The sequence below is a fragment of the Microcaecilia unicolor genome, chromosome 2 (assembly GCF_901765095.1).
Source record: "Microcaecilia unicolor chromosome 2, aMicUni1.1, whole genome shotgun sequence".
Taxonomy (NCBI): Eukaryota; Metazoa; Chordata; class Amphibia; order Gymnophiona; family Siphonopidae; genus Microcaecilia; species Microcaecilia unicolor.
This window is the reverse complement of record NC_044032.1, coordinates 610,635,763-610,663,658: the sequence shown is the minus strand read 5'-3', so window position 1 is coordinate 610,663,658 and position 27,896 is coordinate 610,635,763. Positions and strand designations below refer to the sequence as shown.

At 43.2% G+C, this 27,896-nt stretch overlaps 1 protein-coding gene across 1 annotated transcript in view; it reads left to right on the top strand.

Annotated features, from left to right (window-relative positions):
* LOC115461641 overlaps positions 1-27,896 on the top strand; it is a 254,455-nt gene that overhangs the window by 52,438 nt on the left and 174,121 nt on the right. The window contains exons 6-7 of the mRNA XM_030191619.1: positions 3,125-3,224; positions 21,672-21,715. Of these exons, the coding sequence (XP_030047479.1) occupies positions 3,125-3,224; positions 21,672-21,715 (144 nt within the window). The remainder of the gene's footprint in view (positions 1-3,124; positions 3,225-21,671; positions 21,716-27,896) is intronic.

Below are 27,896 nucleotides of genomic sequence, written 5' to 3'. Positions count from 1 at the left end.
CCTGCCCTCCCAATCCATGCCCATCCATGCTCCTCTGTCACCTGCCCCCTCCATTCATCCCTATCCAGCAATTCCCCTTTCTCCCTGAGCCCTGCCCTGCAATCCATATCCATCCATGCCCATCTGTCCCCTCCATTCATCCCTATCCAGCAATCCCCCCCCCCCTGAGCCCTGCCCTCCCAATCCATGCCCATCCATGCTCCTCTGTCACCTGCCCCTCCATTCATCCCTATCCAGCAATTCCCCTCTCTCCCTGAGCCCTGCCCTGCAATCCATATCCATCCATGCCCATCTGTCCCCTTCATTCATCCCTAGCCAGCAATTCCCCTCTCTCCCTGAGCCCTGCCCTCCCAATTCATGCCCATCCATGCTCCTCTGTCCCCTGCCCCCTCCATTCATCCCTTTCCAGCAATTCCCCTCTCTTCCTGAGCCCTGCCCTCCCAATCCATGCCCATCCATGCTCCTCTGTCCCCTGCCGCCTCCATTCATCCTTTTCCAGCAAGTCCTCTCTCTCCCTTCCATGACCCCCCCTCGCATCCATGCTCCTCTCTCTCCCATGTCCCAGCCTGGCCCGCCCTCTTCTCCCCCCCTTCGCATCCATGCCCCCCCCCTTCGCATCCATGCTGTCGTTTCTCCCCTGCCCTCCCGCTCCCGTTGTTCAACTTTACTGCCCACCCTCTTCTCTCCCCCCAACATCCCTTTTTTTTTTCCTTCTTTTTAAATTTACCTCCGTGGCGGTTCCGGCAGCGCAGCGTCAGGGAAGGAGGCGGCGCTCCCGACGTCTAGCCTTCCTTCGCTGTGTTCCGCCTTCTTCTGACGTCATCCTTGACGTCAGAAGAAGGCGGAACACAGCGAAGGGAAGGCTAGAGACGTCGGGAGCGCCGCCTCCTTCCCTGACGCTGCACTGCCGGAATTGTTTGTTTTTTTTTCCGCCCTCGACGTCGTGACGTTTGACGCGAGGGCGGGGCAGAGACGGCTGGCTGGCTTCACACCACAAATCCACGAACCCTACAGGGAGTGTTTGAGTGGCTTCAGAACGTTGTCTTCAGAACGTTCACGGTGCGTTTTATTATATTAGATGCTGATAGCTGAGTCTCACCTAGTGATATATATATATATATATACACACACACAAAAAGTCACAGTTGGTGTTCTTTACAGTAATATATTAAAGTCCAGGAAGGTGGTATTTTCCATTGAAAAAGAAACTGGATTGAGGGCAAAAGAGCATATGGCTCATAGAAAATGTGAGAATTTGTTTTCTAGTGAAGGGGCCATGAATACCTAGAATATAGCCTACCCAACCAAGGTGCTATCTTCCTTATATCTTGTGTAACTGTACAAAGAATTTGCCTTGAGTTTAGGCGCCCATCTATTTATCCAATTGCCTCTGTACTACACATCTTGGCCCCATCTATATGCCCCTATCTATGTGCCCCATCTATATGCCCCATCTTGGCCCCTATCTGCAATTGGCCCCTCGGCTACATGGTAAGCTATATTGTAGAAAACCATTAGCGTCATTTCTATGTTATTTGAATGTTCTAATGCGTGCTTATTAGATATTTCGTTAGTATTATGCTGACATCGTATTATGTCTCTCTTATTTGAATTTCAGTTCTATTAAATGTGTATATGTTTGATCCTGTTTCACGGTAGTCCTACTATTAGGTTTCAATTTGCTGCTTTCAAGTTTACCTTATTTATTGTATTTATGTTTATATTTGGTCATTTGTTATGCTGTTAACAAAATTGTAAGTTTTATGTTAAACTGTATCTGCTGTACACCGCCTTGGATGAATCTTATATATTAAAACCCACCCTCAACGTTCTGAAGACACTGACGTCACTTCCGTCACTTCCTTCAAGATGGGTTCGAAGGGTTCGTGGTGGTGAAACCACCGAAATCGCCAAGTCTCGGGGCCCTGCCCTCGCGTCAACTGTGATGACGTCGAGGGCAGAGCAATGGCGTCACACACCGAGGGTGGAGCAGTGGCGTACGGTGCGTTCAGGAGATGCGGCGCAATGGCGTCAGAACGACAAAGGGGTCAGTTGGTAGATAGGGAGGGAGAAGGGGGGGTGTTGGGGAGGAAAACCTTGCTAGCGCCCATTTCATTTGCTCCAGAAACGGGCCTCTTTTACTAGTCTCTTCATAAAGGCGGTTAATAAATCCCAAGAAATAAACTTCCAAAACCACTGAAGAAAGTATTATTATTATTACATTTGTACCCCGCGCTTTCCCACATATTGCAGGCTCAATGCGGCTTACATAGTAAATACAATTACAGAGTTTGGAGAATAATTACAATTGTAGTAAATGAATAGTTGTATAGTTTGATATAAGTGCAAACAAAGAAGGGTAACAAATGGAAGAGAGAAATAGGGAAGGTTAAGGAGTAGTAAGGATGGTAAGGAAAGTTAGAGGGAAATGGAAGGAGTAGGAAGGTTGGTAAGGAAAGATAGTGAGGTGCATAAGGTGATTGGGAAATACAGTCTAAATGGGTAACAGTCATCAGGATCAGGATCAAATAGCTGGTTTGAAAATTTAATTACAATCATTCGGGTAAGCTTTTTTTGAAGAGGTGGGTCTTCAACATTTTCCTGAATGATAGATGGTCGTTGATGTTCCGAATGGGTCTTGGCAGAGCGTTCCGGAGTTGGCTGCCCAAGAAGGAGAAACTAGACGCATAGTAGGACTTATATTTGATACCCTTGCAATTTGGGAGATGTAAATTAAGGTGGGTGCGAGACGACAGTGGTCTATTGCTGGCTGGGAGGTCTATGAGATTGTTCATGTAGTTAGGGGATTCACCATATATGATCTTATGAATTATAGTGAGAACTTTAAAATGTATTCTTTCTCTAATTGGTAGCCAGTGAAGCTTCTCTCGAAGAGGTGTTGGGATGATAAGGGCTATCAAGCAATGACTGGAGTTAAAATGGTAGTGTAAACGTGGACAGCTGGGCGGTCCACTTGGGCCCAACGCCCCTTATTTGCAGACATTTTGTTTTTTTTTCTTTATGGAGGGGGGAGGAGGATTAAATACTAAAATCACACATGTCTGTCTTTGTGGGGAAAACTCCACACACACACGGTAAAAGACCTTCTTTTCTCTTTACCTAGGGCAAGACCAATAAGCAGGGCCTTGGACCTCGGTGCTGATATCGTGGTAACCGGACGGTGCGTTGATAGTGCCATTGTGCTTGGGCCTCTGATTCATTCTGTAGGTGAAAGTCAGTTCTTTTGAAATGTAGTTAACCTTAAAGAAATCATTTGTGTTTTCTTTCCAGAGTCAGTTGCTTGCTACCTGCTGTATTGAACTGTTTCTCGGTTGCTTCACAGGGAAAATAATACAACGTGCATGTTATTTTAAATTGTAAACATTTTGAGGGTAATTCAAGAGCTTATTTCCAAAACCCGTTAAGTCCCTTTTAGTTGCCTCAGAGAAAAATCAATTTTTCATGTGAAGGTAAATATTTTTCATTTCCCACAAGAGGTGGAGTAAATATACATTTGAAAAGCTAAAACATGATAATTATAAGTTGTTTAAAGTCTTGAATGAGTTATGTGTTATATATGTAAAAAAAATGTTGGTTTTAGAGAAACCTGTACGTTTCATTCTATGCCATTCTTATCACATAAATCTTGAAATTGAATCACTTACCCCCAATTCTATAAGAGTCACCAAAAGTTGTGCATACAAATTTGGGTGCGCACCCAATTTGTGTATGCAATTTAATTGAATAATGAACCAATTAGTGCCAATTAGCTTTTTAACAAGTAATTATTGGCGCTAATTGAAACAATTAACATATACATGTATAAATTTAGGAGTGTCCTGGAAAAGGGGGTGGCCATAGAGGGTTTGGGGGCAGAGCATGGGCATGGATTCAAGTTATGTGCGCAGTTATAGAATAAGGGGGCTTCACTCGCAAGTTTAGGCTGGGGCATTTGCACCACTTTTTTTGTTGGTGTAAATAGTTGCGTCTAAATTTACATGCGACCCCCTCTGCTTAAGCACAGTTCTATAAACTGTGTCTTTTAGCACAGCATATAGAATAGCACTTAAGCAGGTTTTTTTTTTTTTTTTTTACTTTAAATGTTTTTATTAAATAAGCTGGTAAAACATACACATCTTAGTATATATAAACAACAACTGCTGTTCAGAATTTAACACAGAGTCATGCCACCTGTTCCACACTATTGCAGCAACAATAACACAATAACTGACCATACAAGCAAACTCAAATCCTCGTGTCTACTACAAACTGGAAAGGGCAATCCTCCTCCCCTCCCTTCCCTTTACATATGATGCTCTTATCCAGACTTTTGCAGCTCCTTATATCCCTTCCCTCCCCTCCCTTCCCTCCCATCCCTCCCTCCCCGTCTCCCTTCCCTCCCTTCCCCCCCTGCCCACCCCCCACCTCCCATTATGATTGTATTGTCTCTACCCACATTTTTAGCTGAGCCCATCCCCTCCTGCGCCTCAACTCACCATCCCTACGATATGCCGTGAGTCTCTCCATCATTATAAATTGTTCAAGCTTCCCCCTCCACTCGCCCATGGAAGGGGGGTTGATGTCTCTCCACTTCCGTGCGACCAGGCACTTAGCCGCCGCCAGACCCCAGCGGACTAGTTTACTCCGTTCCCAAGATTCTCTGTCATTATGCAATCCAAGCAAACACACCTGCGGGCTACACACCATGGAGTCCCCGGTCATTTTTACCATCGCTGTAATCACCGCTACCCAAAAAGGCAGCAGTCTCACACAGGACCACCAAATATGCAGAAAGGTACCCCTATCCTGTCCACACCTCCAGCATCGGTCAGAAGCAGCGGGATACATTTTCTTAATCCTCTCAGGGGTGTAATACCACCGTGAGAGTACCTTATACGCATTTTCCTGCACTAATGCACATGTTGAGGCCTGCTGCACCTCTCTGCATATCTTTTCCCATTCCTGATCATTGAATTTACAATTTAGATCTGATTCCCACGCCCCCTGAAAACGAAATGGTGTTGGATCACTCCCTCTGATAAATCTATAAAGTACGGAAATAGATCTGGGCACCCTCTGTAGTATTCCCCATAAATTCTCCAAACTCTCCTTTTCCTGTGTACCACTCCCTCTCCAACCCATTGCACCCATGAATAACTTAACCTGCGCATAGGCAAAAAAATCTCCCTCCGGGAGTCCATACTGTTGTTGCAATTCCTCAAAGTTTCTGATCCTGTCTCCCCTCATCAGGTCCCGAAAGTTTGAGAGACCCGAGCGGTCCCACCTCCGAAAGACCCTATTATCCCTCCCTGCTCCAAATCTCGGCTCCCAACAAATACCCGCTCTAGTAGATACCCCCTCTCCTTGTCCCCATTGGCGCCTAAACTCGTCCCAGACCTGCAGTAGGTGCTTAAAGAATGGGTTATCCACCCCCTTCAGCCTGTCCCCCATTCCTTCTGAAGTCCATAGTAGTGAGTTTAACCGCCGCCCTGGAAAATACTCCTGTTCCACCTGGGCCACTGGTTTTAAATGATCCCATTCCCACTCCAATATCATTTTAACCTGCGCCGCCTGATAGTACCATTCTAGCTTCGGTACTGCTCTTCCCCCTCTGTCTACTTCCCCCCACAACACTTTCCCTGCTAACCGGGGGTGCTTCCCCTCCCAAACGAACTGCAGAATCTGACGTTGTAGCCGCCGCAGCGTCCCCTTGGGCACTGCCACCGGCAGGCACTGGAACAAAAACAATAGCTTTGGTAGGGTATTCATTTTAATGACCGCCATACGCCCCCACCAGGACAGCCAAATTCCCTTCCAGTGAGATAATTCCGTTTGAATGCGGTCGAATAGTTTCCCATAATTAAGAGCAAAAAGTTGGTTTAAATCTTTGGGAATAAGAACCCCCAAGTATCTAATATAATTTTTTGACCATTTAAAGGCAAACTTACTTAACAAACTATTTTCCTCTTCCTGTGACACCGAGATCCCCAAGACTTCACATTTGTCCATGTTAACCCGCAAACCAGCATACCTTCCAAACTCCCTCAGCATCTCCTCCACCACCTCAAGTGTCCTTCCTGGGTGCGTCACATAAAGTAACAGATCGTCAGCGTATAAAGCCACGCGATGCTCCTTCTTTCCCGCTCTAATGCCCCTAAACTCAGGATGAGTGCGTATCATCTCGGCCAAAGGTTCTACATAAATAGCAAACAGTAGTGGCGACAGGGGGCAGCCCTGCCTGGTTCCCCTTTCTATCTTGAAAAATGGTGTATACCGGCCATTGACCTGCACACAGGCCACTGGGGCTCTATAGAGAGCTGCTATCCACCTACTAAAGTTTTCTCCAATACCCATACGCAGCATCACTTCCCTCAAAAATTCCCACTCAACCCTGTCAAACGCTTTTTCAGCGTCTATCGCCAGCATCAGGGCTCCCGGGTGCCGCTGTTGTGCTTCCCACTGTAAATGCAGGGTACGTCGTACATTATCCCCCACTTGTCGGCCCGGTATAAACCCCGACTGATCCTCCCCTATGAGACCCGGTAAGACCCGCCCCAATCTGTTTGCCAGCACCTTAGCTACTATCTTGGCGTCCACATTCAGCAGAGAAATAGGACGATATGACCCACAGTTAGTGGGATCCTTACCTGGTTTCAATATCAGAGAGATCCCTGCCGCCATCATTGAGGTCGCCAGCTCTCCTCCCTCCATTACCCCATTCCCTAGGCGAACCAGCTGTGGCCCTAGTTCTTCTACATAACATTTAAAGAACCGCGCAGTGAAGCCGTCCAGCCCCGGAGCCTTACCGTTAGGAAGGTTCTTAATTACCCCCTTCACCTCCCCCCACCGGATCGGCTCCTCCAATCGCGCTTGTACCGCTGTATCTAGATGGCCCAACTGTATCTGATCCAAAAATGCCCCCACTCCTCCCTTATCTATTTCCCTCTCTGCTGTATACAATTGTTCATAAAACAGTCTGAAGCTTTCTGCTATATCTTTATCATCATAATACCACCCACCTTTACTGTCTTTCAATTTTTGGATAAGTGCCTTGACCCTCCTCGCTCGCAACCTACGCGCCAGGAGCCCACTTGATTTATTCGCAAATTCGAAAGTTCTCTGCTTTAACTTAGTTTGCATGTACTCCATATCTATCATTTGCAGTTGTGCCAGATCTCCCCGCACCTTTTTGAGCTCCTCCCCTAACTTATTGGTGGGCCATCTTTTATGTTGCTTCTCCAGCTGCCCAAGGCGTGTAAGTAATTCCAGGGATTTTCGTCCCCTCTCCCTTTTTTTCCGAGCCCCCCATTTAATGAAGACTCCCCTCACCACAGCTTTCATAGCATCCCATAGGCACCCATCTGTTACCTCCCCATTATCATTAAGCTGATAAAATTCCTTTATAGCTCCCCTTACCTCTTCTCTCACTATTTCATCTCCCAATAATGTTTCATTTAATTTCCAATGTCCTCCCCTCCTTCTACCCTCCAACCCCTTCAGCCTTATCCAGACCGCCGCATGGTCGGAGATCTGACATGGCTCTATCTCTGCCACTTCTAACAGATGCCAATTATTGCGATGTATCCAAATGCTATCTAATCGAGCATATGATTGGGCGGCATGTGAATAATGTGTATAATTTCTTTGAGTTCCATGCAACAACCTCCATCCATCTACCACTTCACACCCCTTCAAGAAAGATAGTAATGCTTTGCGCCCCGATCTCCCTGTCCCACTCCTCCCCTTGGAGTGATCCAAGTCCACACCTGGGGCTATATTAAAATCACCGCCTATTATTACTTGACCTTTAAGAAAACCATGGATTTCTTCTTTCAGCAAATCAAAAAACTGCTTTTGACCGTCATTTGGGGCATAAATATTGACAACTGTAACTTCTTTGTCCTGTAGGAGCCCCCTAAAGCCCACACAACGACCACTTGAGTCTCGAAACTCCTCCTGTATGCGCAACCCACAGGTGTGCCGCACCAAAATAGCCACCCCTCCAGCCCTTCTAGGTTCCCGTCCCTGGTGTGTCAAAGTGATCCTATAGGATCTATGCCTCAACAAGTGCACATCTCTCGGTCTGAGATGCGTCTCTTGTAACAGTATCACATCCCACTTTAGCCTGTTCAGCTCTTTAAATATTCGACATCTCTTCCCTTGATGGTTGAGACCATTTATGTTCCACGACCCCACTGTTAATCCTGCCCTCCCCCTATCCACCCTCCCTCCCCCCCTCCCTTTGCTGATCCCTGAATCGAAAGACCAGCCATGGTAGGAAATTGAACGCACTAAACCAGAGCTTTGGTCTCCTAAATCCTTCCAAAAACTCCCCTTATTCCCCATCCCTCCCGGGTCACATACCCTCCCGTTTGCCCTCCCATTTTCCCAAATCCTCATTTTAGCTACCTCTTCCGCTAAGAGAGAGGCGCACTTCTACCCTCCCACCTCCTGCCCTCTTGCTTACAACAACATTAAACAGTCTTTAAGGTCTATTGTCTCAATCCAGGGCTCAGGCCCAACTTGGCGGTCTTCACTGTACCAGACCACACATTAAGCCTGGATACCCCAGATCTCTAACAACCTCCTCTCCAAGCACCTCTCCATCCATTGGCTCCAATTCTAATCTTTAACAGTTAACTCAAATAGTAGTCTGCTGAAAAATCTCCATCTCCGTCACATGTTTATCATTCCTCATGTGTTAGCAGACCAAGCTGGTTCCTCCTCCCCATGCCACCGATCTGAAATCCCCAGGCAGGCACTGGGTCCACAACATGAAATAGTTCAAGACGCTTGTTTATCTTTATTCTTTCCTCTCCCGACCGCCACCTGCCAGGCAGAGTCCCGCCTAGGAGCAGCCGGATCTCGCTGGTCCAGATTCTGTGGTGGGACATCTTTGCAGCCCAAAGCTCTCAAAACCGACCACGCTTCCTCAGGTGTTACAACCTTCCGTGACTTCCCATCCACTGTAATCCACACCGCGAAGGGGAACAGCCATCTATAACGGATCTCCTTGGAACGCATAAACCTGGTAACATCTTTAAAAGTTCCACGTTTCAGCAATGTAGCGCGGGCCAAATCTTGAAAGACTTCAATTTTATAGTTTTTCCAAATAATTTCCTTGCTCGCTCTGGCCTGACTCAAAATCCGTTCCTTTATAGGATAATCAAGGAAACATGCCACGATGTCTCGGGGCTGATGGTCTTTACGTGGCCCTAATGCTCTATGCGCCCGTTGTAACTGTATTTCAGGGGGTTGGGCCTCCGAGCCAGGCGCCAGTATATGTTGACAGAGCTCCTTTATTACCACTTCACTGTTAGTAAAGATATCCAGTTCAGGAATGCCCTTGAATCTGAGATTGTTACGCCTGGACCTGTTCTCCAGGTCTTCGACTTGATCTCTGAGTTGGTTTAATTCGCCATGATCTTCTGTTCCCTGCCTTCTCATAGTATCCACCTCGGATTGCAGGGCTACCAGCCCCTCCTCCACCTCTCCCACGCGGGACCCCAGTTCGTGAATCTCTGCTCTTATTTCTTTAAGCGCGTTTTGGACATCCAATCTGATCCCTGCAAAGTCCGCTTTTAAATCCTGTAATATCCCCGCAACATCCGACTGCAACATGCTGCTAGCTGCCACCTCCTCTTCGCTCCCTACCGCTGTCTCCGGCAAGGAGCGCTCCGCCGCCATCTTGGCTCCTCGCAGCTCCGGCCCCGCTTTCACTTCTCCTGCTTTTTCGCGGTGTTCCGGGGTGAAGCGAAAACGCTCCAGCGTCTTTTTAGGTGGCATAACCCAGGGAGACGCTCTCCCTCACTCTCGAACTTCCACTCGGTGTCAGGGTAAGTTTTTAAAGCGCCGTTTCTTATCCGCTCCGGCGGAGCTCCTCAGTTAGACCTCCACTTTGGTGCGTGACGTCATTTCCTCACTTAAGCAGGTTTTTTTCCACACCGATTTTTTTTTTAGGCACGATTTATAGAATGCACCCCATAATGTGTTAGATGCAACATATTAAAAATAGTGAGCTAAGATTAAAACTGCAAAACCTTTTTTCTGTTGCCTGTTTATCCAAATATGGCGCTACATGTGACAAAGCTGGCATACCACATTGTAGGCTGCTTCGTGCCATGCTTCCTGGTATGTTATGGCCATAGAATGTACAAGGCTGTAACTGAGCTGATTTTGGAAATAAATCTTATTTTTACTTGGCTGCAGGCGAATGACAAACGCTTTTCATTTCAAGAAATTTGTTTATTTATTTATTTATTAGGATTTATTTACCGCCGTTTTGAAGGAATTCACTCAAGGCAGTGTACAGTAAGAATAAATCAAACATGAGCAATAGACAATTACAGCAATAAAAATATTCAAATAACAATACAAAGTATGGCATAGCATACTACTTAACAATGCCAACACAATACATAATAGAACATTTTAATCGACAGTGTAGGGTATAAGAAAAGACAGAACATATAGATGGGTAAGAGGAGTTAGAAAATAAGGTGACTAATTTAAAGAAAGGTGCACATGAGGTCAGAGAGATGGTTAAATATTCTCTCAGCTAGGGTAGGAGTGGATACACAGGTTGGTAACAATATCCTTTCATATGAAACTATAGCTCATCTTTTGACAAAAGTGGACTTAAAAACAAGAATAGCCATACTGGGTCAGACCAATGGTCCATCTAGCCCAGTATCCTGTTTCCAACAGTGGCCATTCCAGGCCACAAGTACCTGGCAGAAAACCAAATAGTAGCGACATTCCATATTACCAATTCCAGGGCAAGAAGCGGCTTCCCTCATGTTTGTTTCAATTACAGACTATGGACTTTTCCTCCAGGAACTTGTCCAAACCTTTTTTTAAACCCAGATACACTAACCACTTTACCACATCCTCTGGCAGTGCATTCCATAACTTAAGTGAAAAAATATTTCCTCCTACTTGTTTTAAAAGCATTTCCATGCAACTTCATTGAGTGTCCCTTAGTCTTTGTACTTTTTGAAAGAAATAGAGAATTTTCCCCAAGTCCACTTAATAATGGTCTGTGGACTTTTCCTTTAGGAAGCCGTCCAAACCTTTTTAAAACTCTGCTAAGCTAACTGACTTTACCACATTCTCTGGCAACGAATTCCTTACACGTTGAGTGAAGAAGGTCCTCTTGTAATTTTTCACAATCCTCCCACAATTTAACAACTTTGAATAACTTTGTGGAGGAGTGGCCTAGTGGTTAGGGTGGTGGACTTTGGTCCTGAGGAACTGAGTTCGATTCCCGGCACAGGCAGCTCCTTGTGACTCGGGGCAAGTCACTTAACCCTCCATTGCCCGCCGCATTGAGTCTGCCATGAGTGGGACAGCATGGGGTAAAAATGTAACAAAAATAAATAAAATCAGCAAATTTAATTACCTCACTAGTTACTCCCATCTCTAGGTCATTTATAAATGTGTTAAAAAGCAGCGGTCCCAGCACAGACCCCTGGGGAACCCCACTAACTATCCTTCTCCATTGAGAATACTGACCGTTTAACCCTACTCTCTGTTTTCTATCTTTTAACCAGTTTTTAATCCACAATAAAACACTACCTCCTATCCCATGACTCTCCAATTTTCTCTGGAGTCTTTCATGAGGTACTTTGTCAAATGCTTTCTGAAAATCCAGATACACAATATCAACTGGCTCACCTTTATCGACATGTTTGTTCACCCTTCAAAGAAATGTAATAGATTGGTGAGGCAAGATTTCCGTTCTCTAAATCCATGTTGACTTTGTCTCATTAATCCATGCTTTTGAATATGCTCTGTAATTTTGTTCTTAATAATAGTTTCTACCAGTTTGCCTAGCACCGACGTCAGACTTACCAGTCTATAATTTCCCGGATCTCCTCTGGAACCTTTTTTAAAAATCGGCATAACATTGACCACCCTCCAAACTTCCAGTACCACGCTCGATTTTAAGGATAAATTACATATTACTAACAATAGCTCCGCAAGCTCATTTTTCAGTTCTGTCAGTACTCTGGGATGGATACCATCTAGTCCAGGAGATTTGCTACTCTTCAGTTTGTAGAACTTCCCCATTACATCCTCCAGGTTTACAGAGAATTCATTGAGTTTCTCCGACTGGTCAGCTTTGAATACCATTTCTGGCACCGGCATCCCAACCAAATCTTCCTCGTTGAAGACTGAAGCAAAGAATTCATTTAATCTCTCCGCTACAGCTTTGTGCTCCCTGATCACCCCTTTTACTCCTCGGTCATCTAGCGGTCCAACCAATTCCTTTGCCGGCTTCCTGCTTTTAATATACCTAAAAAAAATTTTACTATGTGTTTTTGCCTCCAACGCAATCATTTTTTCGAAGTCCCTCTTAGCCTTCTTTTTCAGCGCTTTGCATTGACTTGACATTCCTTATGCTGTTTCTTATTATTTTCAGTCAGTTCTTTCTTCCATTTTCTGAAGGACTTTCTTTTAGCTCTAATAGCTTCCTTCACCTCACTGTCGTTTGGTCTTCCATCCTCCTTTTTTAATACGCGGAATATATTTGGCCTGCTAGATTCTATCTGTTAATGCTGTGGTACAAAGTTTTTAAAACTAGGTGGAAAAGTCTATGGAGATTAGTTGATAAAATTTGCTTTTTATATTTTTATTTTGCCTAACACTAACCTACAATTCCTCCTTTAAACCCCAGTCTTTAAGTTCCCAAAGCACAAAGCAAAATAGTGTTCACTTGCCAGAGAAATGTCCTCTTCTCTCGGAACTTCTCAGAAAGAACATTCAGTGGGACCTTTCCTCTTTATATAGTTTTGATCTAAGGGGCCTTTTTTAAACAGGCTCTTTGAAGCTGTCTCAGCAACCTATGCAAGTATTCTACTTCCCCACACCTTAATTATCACTTAATTGAGGTCGCTGGATGAGCTACCTGTCCAGCAGCCAAGGAGCAGAAAATAATTGCCTTTTATTACAAGAGTTTTTGGCTGTTTAGTTTCTACCTCTAGAAAAGGTTTCAGTTTAAAACTATGGGAAAAATGCCTATTTCTAGAGAAAATTTCAGTTTAAAACTATGGGAAAAGGGTTTGTACACTATCAGGTTTATTTTTGAAAGAGAAGGGCGCCCATCTTTCGACACAAATCGGAAGATGGGCGTCCTCCTCCCAGGGTCACCCAAATCGGCATAATCGAAAGCTGATTTTGGGCATCCTCAACTGCTTTCTGTCGTGGGGACAACCAAAGTTCACAGGGGCGTGTCGGAAGCATAGCGAAGGCGGGACTGGGGTGTGCCTAACACATGGGCGTCCTCGACCGATAATGGAAAAAAAAAGGATGTCCCTGATGAGCACTTGGGCGACTTTCCTTGGTCCATTTTTTCTTACGACCAAGCCTTAAAAAAGTGCCCGAACTAACCAGATAACCACCGGAGGGAATCGGGGATGACCTCCCCTTATTCCCCCAGTGGTCACTAACCTCCTCCCACCCTAAAAAAAAAAAAAAACTTTCAAAATATTTTTTCCAGCCTCTGTGCCAGCCTCAGATATCATACCCAGCTCAATGACAGCAGTATGCAGGTCCCTGGAGCAATTTTAGTGGGTACTGCAGTGCACTTCAGACAGGCGGACCCAGGCCCATCCCCCCCCCATCTGTTACACTTGTGGTGGTAAATATGAGCCCTCCGAAACCCACTGTACCCACATGTAGGTGCCCCCCCTTCAACCCTAAGGGCTATCGTAGTGGTGTACAGTTGTGTGGAGTGGGTTATGGGGGGGGGCGCAGCACAAGGTAAGGGAGCTATGCACCTGGGAGCTTTCTCTGAAGGCCACTGCAGTGCCCCCTAGGGTGCCCAGTTGGTGTCCTGGCATGTGAGGGGGACCAGTGCACTACGAATGCTGGCTCCTCTCATGGCTTGGATTTGGTTGTTTCTGAGATGGGTTCCCTCGGTTTCCATTGCCGAAAATCGGGGACGACCATCTCTAAGGACAACCATCTCTAAGGTCGACCTAAATGTTGAGATTTGGGCGTCCCCGACCATATTATCAAAATGAAAGATGGCTGCCCATCTTGTTTCGATAATACGGGTTTTCCCGCCCCTTCGCGGGGACGTCCTGCGAGGACGTCCTCAGGAAAACTTGGGCGTCCCGTTCGATTATGCCCCTCCACGGCAACTAGTTAATGATGCTTGCTTTTCTCTCTCTCTCTTTTTATTCCCTCCTTAATACTAAACTAGGTCCTGCTTGCTTTTCCCTCTTTCTCTCTCTCTCTCTTTTTATTCCCCCTTAATACTAAACTAGATCCTGCAGTGCCTGCTAGATTCTGTCTGTTAATGCTGTGGTACAAAGTTTTTAAAACTAAGTGGAAAAGACTATGGAGATTAGTTGATAAAAGTTGCTTTTTATATTTTTATTTTGCCTAACACTAACCTACAATTCCTCGCTTAAACTCCAATCTTTAAGTTCTCAAAGCACAAAGCAAAGTAGCGTTCACTTACCAGAGAAATGTCCTCTCTTCTCGGAACTTCTCAGAAAGGGCATGCCTCCAAACGTTATGGGCATTTGGAGGCATGAATTCAGTTTGGCAGGACAGCTTCGAGTATCAGTGCTATGTGGCTAAACTTATCAGAACAATTTTGGTTGTGCCAGAAGGCTGTCTTAAATTTAACCCAATTGCTTTTATGTATCATTAGCTTTAACCAAATAAAGGTATCTGATTAACTTGACCACCAGCCACACTGATTGACATAATATTTTAATGGGTCTATCAACCAGTAAGTAAAAAGTACCCATACACAAAGCAACTTTGTGAGCTATATGAAAATTCCCCCTTCTTACAAACATATTATTACAACATTTGTCGCAATTTATTAAGATTTTGTTTTTTGCTGGAAGTGCTTGAACACTGAACTATAAGACATCTAAGTTTAATTAGTTACCACGCAGTGATTAAGAACCTGGTTAAGTTAGAGAATATATAAGAATTCCTTGCATATGACCAAGTATGTCACTGAACACACTTTCCAGTTTTGCACTTAATGCAAATATCTTTAGCAAATAAGCTTCAAAGTCAGACAATCTGAATTGTCACCACATGGTGGCGCTAGTACTGTATGCTGATAGTCAAGTGCTCCACGCTCAACCAGCCTTATGCTTTGTTGCTGGAGCTCTGCTATAATTAGAGTTTGCTCTTGGATTTAACTAGGAGTGGGCATTTAACACATTAATAATGCAATTAACGCGTTGCAGATGGAAATTTGTAATGCTTATCCTTTTTATTAACAGGGACGTGCTCCTGTCCCATTTGTGTACCTGTACTGCTGTATTTTCAGTTTCTCAGCACAGGGGTGCAAGAATTAGGGGAAGCCTTGCGTTTTCAAGCCCAAAAACTGAAACTTCCCTGACTCACCGGAAGAACTCTCCTGCCCCCCCCCCCCCCCTTAGAAGTGTTCCTGATGACTCCTCCAGTGCTGTTTCCTAGTCTCTCTCCCACGCGGCGAAACTTCTGAGTCTCTGGCAGACCTTTCAATTTCTGCTGTTTATTTAACCGCATGGCTGATCGCGATTAAAATTTTTAATCATTTCCCCGCCCCTAGATTTAACTGAAACAATTGTACAAAAAAAATACCAGATACTGCATTTCAATATTGGATGATTTGAGAAAACAAATATTCTTGTGCCTTGGATTTCATTTCATGTGACACAGTGTGGCCTTTGTTTTTTAAGTGTTAATGTTACTTTTAAGTGTTACTTTTAAGTGTTAATGTGAGAGTTTCATTACATCTTTGGTTAGAGGCCCTTAAGGGAGGATTCTATATATGGTGCCTAAAACATTGGCGCTAAAATCAGTGTCAACTAAGCGTATTCTATAATTGGCACGTAGATGTAGGCACCGATGATAGAATACGCTTAGTTGATATCTCAGTACCTAAAACTACATGCATCCATTTACTAAAACGTGGCGTAAATCCTGGTGCGTAGATTTTTACGCACTGGGCCATATTCTATAACTATGCATGTAAATTTCGAAACGCCCACAAAATGCCCGTTTCCCCACCCATAACCACACCCTTTTTTGCCTGCAAGCATTAGAAATTCAGTGCACTTCATTACAGAATACGCTTAGCAAGTTGTGCTTGTAAATTCTAATCGGTTCCAATTAGTGCTCATTATTGCTTGTTAAGAGCTGTTATCAATGCTAATTAACTTGTTCGGCCAATTAAGTTATGTGCGTTGTTATAGGTGCGGATCTCTAGGCTCACTATATAGAATCCAGGGGTAAATCATTGAAATTCATCACTGTGTCATCATCCTGAGAATCTAAATTAAGACTTTCGATATTCTTTTTGAAACAATTTCAGTTGAAAAGAGAGCACTTAGCAGTAGTAAAGCAAGTAGAAATAGTCCTTGATTAGACACAAGAGGCTTCATACACAGGAATGAGGTTTATTACTGTCATGGTGTGCACAAAACTAACCCATTTGGAGACCTTTCCCCCTAGTGAAACCCAAATAAAAATAAATAGCCGGAATCCTTAGAATGGGGGCTTCTCTGTTTCCTGTTTTGGGGGTGGGGATGAGATTTTTGATATACCTTTCTGTGGTTACAGTCAAAGCAGTTTATGTATTATGTGTTGGTACTTATTTTGAACCTGAGGCAATGGAGGGTTAGCTCCCAGATTATATATAACGCGCCTAGAGATTTCTACACGGATTCTATAACAAATGTACGTAACTTAACAAGCTAATGGGCGGTGATAACAGCACTTAACAAGCAGTAATGTTTAACCTGTTCAAAAAGGCATACCCCAGTGATCCATCCTAAATACCAGACAACAAAACCCATGCCAGAACTGGATAAAACCAAACTCTCAATACTTGACTGCTTAAATTACTCTGTCACTAATGAACTTTAACGCAATTACCACTTTATCTCTGACTACGAAAATGAATTCTCTATTCTTGATTGCTTAATCTACTGTGTCACTTATTAATGCCATACCACTTTGTATTTCTCATTCCGGAATTGGCGATCGCCATTACGGAACAATGTAAGCCACATTGAGCCTGCAAATAGGTTGGGAAATGTGGGATACAAATGCAACAAATAAATAAATAAATAATGAGCACTAATTGGCACTGATTAGAATTTACGAGCAGAGCTCGCTAAGCATATTCTGTAATGAAGTACGCCAAACTTCTAACACGTGTAGGCAAAAAGGGGCGTGGTTGTGGACAGGGAAATGGGCGTTTCGCTGGCATTCTGAAATTTATGGCCCAGTCCACGTAAATCTATGTGCCCGGATTTACGCCACGTTTTCATTGGTGTAAACGAATGCTCATAGTTTTAGGCGCTGAGATATCAACTAAGCTTATTCTATAATCGACTCCTAAATCTAGGTGCCGATTATAAAATACGCTTAGTCGGCACTGATTTCAGCTCTTTTTAGGCGCCATATACAGAATCTCCCCCTAAGTGACTTGCCCAGAGTCATAAGGAGCTGCAGTGAGAACCAGTTCCCCCTGTAGTAACCATTAGATTACTGTGTTCTTTGGCTGTTCCAGCCAAGGTACGTGTATGTCTTTGAGCAAGAAAAATAATACAAAAATGAAAGGAGTTCAAACCCTACCTAATAAATGTGACCTTATTCTGAAGATTATTTTAAGTGGGTGTGGGCTGAACTGAGTTGGATTCCTACTGTAATCTATAGGGTTTTATAAGACTGGAGCAGGGTGTAGCTTGTCTTTATATTTGATCTTTAAACCAGTTTGACACATGTTGATGAAGCTGGATTTAATCCTCAGTAATGCGCTTATCCTTTGTGTTTCACCTGTGTCTGGGAACAGGATGCCTGTGAGTGAGGATAGCAGGGGAGATGGGAGATCCGCCCAGTGCACTTAGTCGGTGAGGGCGTTGGGGAACTGTTAATGTGTTTCCAGTATAAATTCAACTCCGCTGGCTTAACTGAGGGCCAGATGCACTAAACTTAACGAGCCATTAACGAGCAAGTAGTACACCATGGCATGCAGTAAATGCTTCTCCGAGCCATTTTCCGATCACGGTAGCAGCTAACGAAAACGGAATGCAGATGAGCTAATTAGTACCCCAATGTGTATAAATTGTATTGTAATGAGATGCATTACTGTTTTCCGATTGCCTAACCGTGGAAAATCTGACGGGAGGTCTGTACCTCACGTTGGGGTTGCGCAGCCTCTAAAAACTTCTATAAATGTAACAAAAAAAATCGGGGAAAAAACGTCCAAGTGCTCATCAGGGCCGTCCTTCTAAAACACCTAACATGGACGTCCTTCACTGAAACTTAAAAAAAAAAAGGATGTCCCTGATGAGACTTGTTAGAGCCGCAGGCTGGAGCGCAAGCTGCAGCCGCCGGTACAGCTGGTGATCCCTGCCGTCCCACTCTCGGAAGAAGGGGGTGGATTGCGGCTGCAGACACTCCTCCCCGGGAATGCGCGGCTGTGGACATCCTTTACTGAAACATAAAAAAAAGGACGGCCCTGATGAGCAATTGGACATTTTTCCACAGATGTTTTGTGTGATGGGTCACCGGTGTCAGCTAAACACGCTGTAATTGGCGGAGAGAGACCTGGAGGGGGGCATAATCGAAAGGGACGTCTAAATAGTTTTTTTATTTGGACGTCCTCACAGAAGAACACCCATCACAAAAAAATCTGGGGAAAAACGTCCAATTGCTCGTCAGGGCTGTCCTTTTTTTAAAGTTTCAGTGAAGGACGTCCATGTTATGTGTTCTCGCACGTCCTGATGCCGGCGGTGGTAATTTGGTGCAACTCTCGCCCCCAGAGCCGCGCATTCCCGGGGAGGAGGGTCTGCACGGTCAGCCGCAATCCACCCCTTCTTCCGCGAGTGGGGCGGCAGGGATCACCGGCTGTACCGGCGGCTGCAGCTTGTGCTCCGGCCCGCGGCTCTGGCAGTGCTTGTCAGGGACGTCCTTGGCATGCGCAGAGCAGCCAGCATAACGCTTGGGTGCTCTGCGCATGCTCGACTGGCCGACTGTTTTCCGAGAAAATAGAGAATGCAAGTGAGCTACAATGAGCAGCTCATTTGCATTCCATTTCCTTGATGCATGGCCGTTCCCTACCGATTCGCTATGGAATCGGTAAGGGAACGGCTCTTCCAAGGACTTTAGTGCATCTAGCCCTGAGTAAGCACTTTCTAAGGTGGAAAAAACAGTGGAAATCTGAAACTGATTCTATTTTACTTTGGTTGGCAGAGGAAAGTTTGCCTTTCTTATCCAAGGGTTGATGAGTCCTTGATGCCAAGATGGGCCTATTAGCCCTCATGCCAGTTGTAAAAAGAGAAAACAATCAGCGATTAGGAAATTACTGAAGACCACCTTGTTCAAGAATGCCTACCTTCCTGACTAAACCTAATTTACCTCTTCTTTGTTATAGCAAAATCCATGGACCTTATCATTTTTTTTTCCAATTTAAATTTTTATTCAACACCTCAAGAGTAATACAATACATAGAATCTCGTAGCTTACAAGCTACCAGTTCTCATCTGGTACAAAAACCCTCAACATCAACAAATAACTAAAAATTATATTGTTTTTCTCCCCCCCCCCTTTCCCCCTCCCCCACCCTCGGACCTTATAATTTTTTATTCAGTCTTATTATCTTTGTTTTTCTACACATTACCTATACGTTTACTATTTTACTATTACACTGTTTAATTGTATTTTACTGAACTGTAGTTTGCCCTACGGTCTTGTGTAAGCCACATTGAGCCTACTACTAGTGGGAAAATGTGGGGTATAAATGTGTTTAAAATAAAATAAATAAATAAATCAGCTACGGCATTGTTTGGGGAGATTTCTTTTAGTGTGCGATAGTTTCAGACCCAATACCTCCCAATACAACACGAATAAATTTACCGCCATTAACACACCTAAACTAAGTCTGCCAATCTCAGAAAATTTAAAAATCCTTGGAGTCACTATTGACCGCCACCTAACACTTGAGACTCATGCGAACAACACAACCAAAAAAATGTTCTACTCCATGTGGAAACTGAAAAGAATAAGACCATTCTTTCCAAGATCTGTCTTCCGCAGCCTAGTGCAATCACTCGTACTCAGTCACTTGGATTACTGCAACTCACTATACGCGGGCTGCAAAGAACAAATACTGAGGAAACTACAAACAGCCCAGAATACAGCAGCCAGACTCATCTTCGGAAAACCAAAATACGAAAGTGCAAGACCCTTACGGGAGAAACTACACTGGCTCCCACTCAAGGAACGTATCACTTTCAAAGTATGCACCTTAGTCCACAAAATCATTCACGGTGAAGCCCCTGCATACATGTCTGACTTAATAGACCTGCCACCCAGAAACGCTAGAAGATCGTCCCGAACCTTCCTCAATCTCCATTTCCCTAAGTGCAAAGGCATAAAATACAAAGTACTGCACGGATCAACCTTCGCTTACATGAGCACGCAATTCTGGAATACACTACCACGCAACATGAAAACGATCTACGAACTAACCGACTTCCGCAAACTACTGAAGACGTATCTCTTTGAGAAAATCTACAGCAAGGATAAAAACACATGAAGTCCATACACCCTAACAGATACGCATCAACACACTCTTTTCTGAATTCTCTTCCCCCGTATCCTCAACTCTCTTAAAACTCAACCCATAGATAAAATTGTTAGACCTTTATGTTCCCTTAATACTGTTTTATCGCCCCTCAACTCCCCTTTGTTTTATTCCATTGTTCTATTCCCAAATGATATCCTGACTTTACTCTGTCTTCCCACAACTCTTCACAATGTAACCCATAAGCGTATTGTAACAAATTGTATTTCCATCACTCATAATGTATTGTAAGCCACACTGAGCCCGCAAATAGGTGGGAAAATGTGGGATACAAATGCAAATAAATAAATAAATTTCTGTGTCTGTTTTCCAGATCCTGTAGAGATTATCTGATCAAGAAGGGCATAGAACAGAAGACACAAAGAAATACAACATTTTCAAATAGCTCTGCTAAAAGAATAAAACCAATCTGAAGTATATTTCAAATATTCCAGTACAGTTCACAGATGTCTAGGGTTAATAGCAATGCCTTTGATGAGATAGAAGAAAGCAAAGGTCAGAAAGGTTCTGGATCAGTGAAAATCATCACTTGCTCTGCTAGGAGCTGTATGAAAGAAAGGTTGTGCTCTTGGCATTTTTTTCATTATCGAAATACTGACAACTCCTGAAACTAATTCCATATTAATTAACACCTCATCAGGTATTATGCCTCTGATCTTGTCTTTGCTAGTTACGGGGTGGACAAGTTTCGACATACAGATTTTGCAAGTGTCTGTGTTACTTTAAACTGTGCCAGTTTTCTAAAGGAAAGTCCTTGCGTAGTTTTGGAAAAAGCAAAACTGTGGACTTTTTAACCTTCTGTGCCCCAGTTCCATCCTCAAGAATAGATCTGCTGACCGTGGGTAATAGTCCACGTATCGTGGCACCTCGCACACACACACACACACACACATTTTTATGGGTATTTATTACCTGCATGTACAATTTTCAGACGGCCTATTTATGAGGCTAAATGGTCTTTGAAAATTGCTCTCAATGTATTTGGGGAAATTTCATTTGCTCCCTTTTACCAAAGCATTCTTGTACAAATTTACCTGTTTTTTTTTTTTTCTTTTAGTTTGGCTGGAAGAGGAATGAGTTTGATTTGTTAGCAGCTGGCAGGTAAATTACCTTGTTATGTTGGTACCTTCCTAGCATGATATCACATTGGAATAATGTTTCTGCCACTTAGGGGGGGGTAGTTATCAAGGTATGTTAACAGTTGGGCTTTTACCGCAGCTTAATATACCATGGGAGTCGCCAACCAGCAGTAGCTGAATACCACAGTTTACTGACTCCCATGGTATATCAATAACATTGCTTGTGAGCAGCCTTGCAAGCAGAGTCAATGTACCATCTCGGGAGCGTTGGCTTCAAAGCCGTGGCCCCGATGCTCCTAGATGGCATTTCAAAAGGGGTCGTCTGTGCTATCCCATTCCCCCGATCAAAACTTGGGGCTTCTTTTACAAAGCCACGCTACTGATTCTTGCTACGGCAAATGATAGAAAGCCCATTCAGTTCCTATGGGCTTCCTCTCATTTGCCACGCGGGAGTAGCTAGCGTGGCTTTGTAAAAGAAGCCCTCTCTTTCCCTTACACGGCAACTTGAACCGTAGTGGTAGTACCACGGTTACTGCTAGGTGTCTGGTGCCATTTTGATCCCAGTGCCAGCAAGAGTAGGAGCAACTACTACTACTGCTATTTAACATTTCTCTAGCGCTACAAGGCATACGCAGCGCTGTACACCATACACAAAAAAGACAGTCCCTGCTCAAAGAGCTTACAATCTAGATAAGACAGGTAAACAGACAGAACAATTAAGGGTAAGGGAATAAATAGGTGAAGATAAAGGACAGGGCAAATGAGTAGAGGTTAGGAGTTAAAAGCAATGGCAAAGAGGTGGGCCTTAAGTTTGGCCTTGAAAACGGCCAAAGACGGGGCTAGACGCACAGGCTCTGGAAATCTATTCTAGGCGTGAGGTGCAGCCAGACAAAAGGAACGGAGTCTACAATTAGCAGTAGAGGAGAAGGGGACGGATAAGAGAGATTTATCTACAGAATGGAGTACCCGAGAGGGGGGGGGGCGTAGGGAGAGATGAGAGCGGAGAGGTACTGGGGAGCGGCAGAGTGAATAAGTTTATAGGTTAATAAGAGAAGCTTGAACTGAATACGGAAACAGATAGGGAGCCAGTGAAGTGACTTAAGGAGGGGGCTAATGTGAGCATAGCGATTTTGGTGGGAAATGAGTCGCGCAGCAGAGTTTTGGACTGATTGAAGAGGAGAGAGTTGGCTGAGAGGGAGGCCGGTGAGAAGCAGGTTACAATAATCAAGACGAGAGGTGGTAAGAGTGTGGATAAGGGTTCTGGCAGAATGCTCAGAGATGAAGGGACGGATTTTGCTAATGTTATAGAGAAAGAAACGACAGGTTTTAGCAATCTGTTGAATATGAGCAGAGAAAGAGAGAGAGGAGTCAAAGATGACCCCAAGGTTTCGAGCTGATGAGACAGGGAGAATGAGAGTGCCATCCATAGAAATAGAGAAAGGGGGGACAGGAGAGGTAGGTTTAGGGGGAAAGATGAAAACTGAGGATAGTTTCTGCCCTGGGACCCACTGGACCATTGGGGACAAGTGAAGATAGGCCCAGGGGGGCTGGAGAGATATTGGATTGGATTTATTAACTTTATATGCTGCTGCATACTATTTGTTCCTAAGCAGTTTACAATAAAAGCAATAGTTGTATACATACGTAATAAGATAATATCAGCTAATACAAATACATTCTACAAAAAATAAATGTTTAAAATTATCCTAAACAGTCATCACATTTACTCAACATCATAACACTGTCTGAACAGTATGGTTTGTAGAAGGCATAATAGGATGAAAAATCAGAAAAACAATTAACCCAGGAATTCCACAAATAAGGTCCAACATATGAAAAAGCTTTTTTCCGAGTCGAAGACAACCTGTCCACTTCTGATCCTGGTAATACAAGTAGGATTTCTTGCATTACCAGGATTAGAAGTGGTCAGGTAGTCTTCAAGTCCTTTTTTCAAAGAATGCAATGATCATGCAGATAAATACTTACTCTCCCCCCCCCCCCCCCCCGGGTTGTACTAAACTACGCGGCAATGTTGACACAGCCCATTCAAAGTGAATCAGCTTAGTAAACGGTGGGGATAGTCAGTTTCCTGGGTTAAAGACACAGGACGACCTAAAAACAAAACATAATTCCATCTATTTGGAAATACGTAGCTAATGCAGATTATACAAAATCAGAGTAATATGTTCAAACTTTTTTGCACCAGATATAAGCCGAGCAGCTGTGTTTTGTACTTGCTGCAATCTCTGTAAGCTTACTTACTTGAACCAATCAATAAAGAATTACAGTAGTCTAATCCGCTTGTAATGAAAGTATTCACTAATTTCAACAAATTTTCTTTAGTAAGTAAGAATTTCAGTTGTTTCAACAAATGCAGCTAATAAAACAGGTCTTCACCACACCACGTGACTTATATGTAATTTAAAGGTCAAATCGCTATCGCACCCCACTCTCAGAGTGATTATAGTGGGGAAAAAGAGACAAAAGGTGGCCAATAATTTCTGATAAAACTCTTTAAGACTTGGTTATGTGAACGCCACATAGCTGAAGACTTGTCCATGTTCAATACCAAATCATTAGTGTGCATCTAGTCTATAAGGATTCTAAGCTTACTACTGAAATCAGCAATAGTATCCTCTTGATTATCTTTCATAAAAAATAAGCTGGATATTGTCAGCAAGAAATGAAAATCAATGTTCCATGTCTCTAACAACTTGGACAATGGCTGAAGGTACAAAATAAAAAGGACAAGCGATAACAGGGAGCCTTGAGGGACTCCCCTAGAGGAAATTCTTTTTGAGGAATGCTCAGAATTCCAAGATACTGAGTTCACATGATCAGAAAAATAAGAAACAAACCACTGTAAAACAGTGGAATTAACGCCAACGTTCCTGAGACATTGTAACAATTTTGAATGAGAAACTGTATCAAATGCAGCTGCTAAATCTAATTGTATCCATAGGGCCTTAACCTGTATTTCGTCTGCTGTTTCCAACAGCAAAGACTGTGTGCTGTGATCACAGCAACAACCAGATTGTTGAGGGTACAAGATCTTTGTAGCGTCAAGAAACTCGGTCAGTTGAAACAAAACTGTTTTTTTTTTTTCCTAAGATCTTAGCTAATAAGTGTAAAACCTGGGTAACCGTCTTCAATATTCTTCCCCTCTTTAAGAACGGGCCTTACAATAGCTTCCTTAAGACTGTTTGGGACACAACCAGCATTTAATGAAAGATTCACCAAGTACGTTTGAAAAGAAGCAATCGTTTCCTTACCAAACAACAAATAGTTAAGCAGAAGAAAACCCAACCAAACTGCTGAGGAATTAATAGATTGAAAAAGTTTAACAAACTCAGTGACTGACACGGAACAAAAATTGCTCCACATAGCTGTTGTCTCCATCGGAACTACTTACCTGTTGTGTGTCAGATAAATTACGCTCAAATATTTATTTATTTTAGATCATTTATACCCCGCTTTTTGCCACTAAAGCAGCCCCAGAGCCGCTTACAATGAACTAATGAAAAATAATTATGACAGTTGGAGGCAGAAGGGAGGGAAGGGAAGATAAATACAAAATATAAAGAAATAAATAAGCAGCAGGTAGGGGAAGGAAGAGAAAGTAAAGAGAAATGAGTCCAGAATCAGATCTTGACTCGCCGAGACACAGAATATCAGATCTTGCGACCAGGAGGAAACAACCGGGACGGCAAAAAGATGAAGTCCCATCATGGCTAGGAACCGTTCTCCAACTTCTCCAATCAGACAGACAAACAATGAAGGCGGAGGTAGTGCAGTGCAGGAGGCAGTCTCAAACTACGAATGGCCGAGAAGCTTGTCAGCAGGAAAAAGCTCTTCAGCTATTAGTCCATTGTAGAGGAGGCGGTACAGGTCGAGGGGTGAAATGAAGAGGGCGACAACAATACCACTATATGGCGGCCATTTTGCATATGATATATGAGGAGAGCTTCAAAGAGCTTAGTTGTTTATAAAAAAAAAAACAACAACAAAAAAACCCCTCTAAAATCCCCCCAGTAGACAGAGTTTTCCAGTGTATCCAATCCAGGCCGAGAGCAAGTCAAAGAAGAAACTATCATAAAAAAACCCAATGAGGATTATTGTCAACTTGAGACAAGTGGTTTTTTTTTATAAAATCTTTTTTTTACTCTTCATAACCTCCCTACAATAAAATTTACTTGAAGTCTGCATTGTTGATGCAATTCCGCAGTAGGATTTTTTTCGCTCAAGCTGTCGTACTTGACGTTTCAACAGTAACAACAACCCTGAATGAAATCATTTATTTTTAAATACAACAGAAGGAGGAATTGTTTTGTTTTGTAGAAGATCCTTGGCAGCTGACTGTAGGACCTCAAACCATTGCTGGGTACCTTCATATAGATCTACATCTTCAAAAGATGGAATAAGGGAAGATAACATAGTAGATATAACTGAGCTGGTAAGATCCTGCTTCAAATTCACTGTCATTACTACAGATAATGAAACTTTTTTTTCTTAATACCTTTGAACTAACAAAACTACAGTGAATGAAACAATGATCTGACCAGCTTACAGGAAAAAATATCATTCAATTTCCATCAGTTAACAATCGCTGATGACACAAAGATCCTATCTAACACATTATCTAATTTATTAAAAGTAAGAGGAAAAGTACTAGTATTGGATCTAGAGGTAGTATGACCAGGATAACCGTACTGTACAGGAGAAAGGAAGAGAGGATATAGGAGGGAAGGGGGGAGGGTGGGGTTGTTGTGCAGAGGAAGTAATTGTTAAAGGATATATAGAGAAATAGGTTAAAAAACGAAAAATGTTGCATTACTGTATGAATCCAAGAATTTATAAATAAAGATTAAAAAAAAAAAAAAAAGGTAAGAGGAAAAGAAGGCCACTCTGGTTCTCAAATGTAGTACTTGAAAAGGTAAAGGAAAGAAGGTTAGCCTTCACATATTACAAGATGACTCAGAAAGAGGGAGGCAGGCAAAAGTACTTGGAAAAGCTAAGGGAAGCTGGAAAAGTTGTTAGGAAAGCGAAGAGACAAGTGGAAGAAAAGACAGTCAATACTGTAAAATAGGGGGACAAGACCTTTTTCAGATATGTAAGTGATAGAGGGAACTCAGCACACAAAGATATCTCCCTTATTATGAGTTACAAGGTACTTTAACCAATACTATGAACCTGTGAAGTGCAACCAAAATGAGAAAAGGGAAAAAGCATCTGAACCCAACTTCCCCCTGCTATGATTATTTTCAAAGATAAAGGTGAAGGAAATCATGTGGGTTAGCTATCTTCATCGGCATAAAAAAAACCTTAACTCTCATATTCAAAGGTTGAAAAAACTTCACAGGAAAGATAGTAAATGGATCAAAAAAAAGATGAAAAATTACTTAACTTAAACTTCTGAATGCAGGTAGACAAAAACATGCACAATGAGTCAATCACACCCGACTGTGGCCAGAGTTTCGCCGCTAAGGGCTGTCTCAAGGCGTGCATGACCTTCAAAAAGAAAATGTACGTAAACTTAATTGAGGTGCCAAAACCAATAAGTGAAAAAATATATATATGAAAAGTGCAAAACAAACTAGATCCACATATCTAGAAGTGAAATATAGTTAAAAAAAGAAGTACTTGCCGATAACTTTAGATACGTCAGGTCTTACCGCTATGGGATCCCTCCCAAAATGGCCGTGGTGTCTTTTCTATATAGAGATCAAACTCCACATCCTACAGTGTCACTTCCGGTGAACATCATAAATTAATCACTTGCATATTCATGATGAGGGGTGTTCCAGATCATGAGAAACTAAAATGACCCAGTGTGGAATAATAGTCTATACTTCAAAAGAGAGAAAATTTAATTAGAAATTCTAGTTCTTAAATGTATATACATCGTTTTTATCTATGATCGTTAAAAATAGTGTCATCTGATAGAAGGAAATGCAGTTGAGGACGTCCAAAAATGTTTGAAAGAAGGACGTCCACGCCTTCATTATGCCTTCTCTGACACACACATACCTCCCCCCCACAGAGATGGCCAAATTTCAAGGGAGTGGAGGAGTGGCCTAGTGGTTAGAGCACTGGTCTTGCAATCCAGAGGTGGCCAGTTCAAATCCCACTTCTGCTATTCGTGATCCAAAATCCAAATAAATAAAGGGGGTGTCAGAGGCATACCAGGCATGGACGTCCTTCTC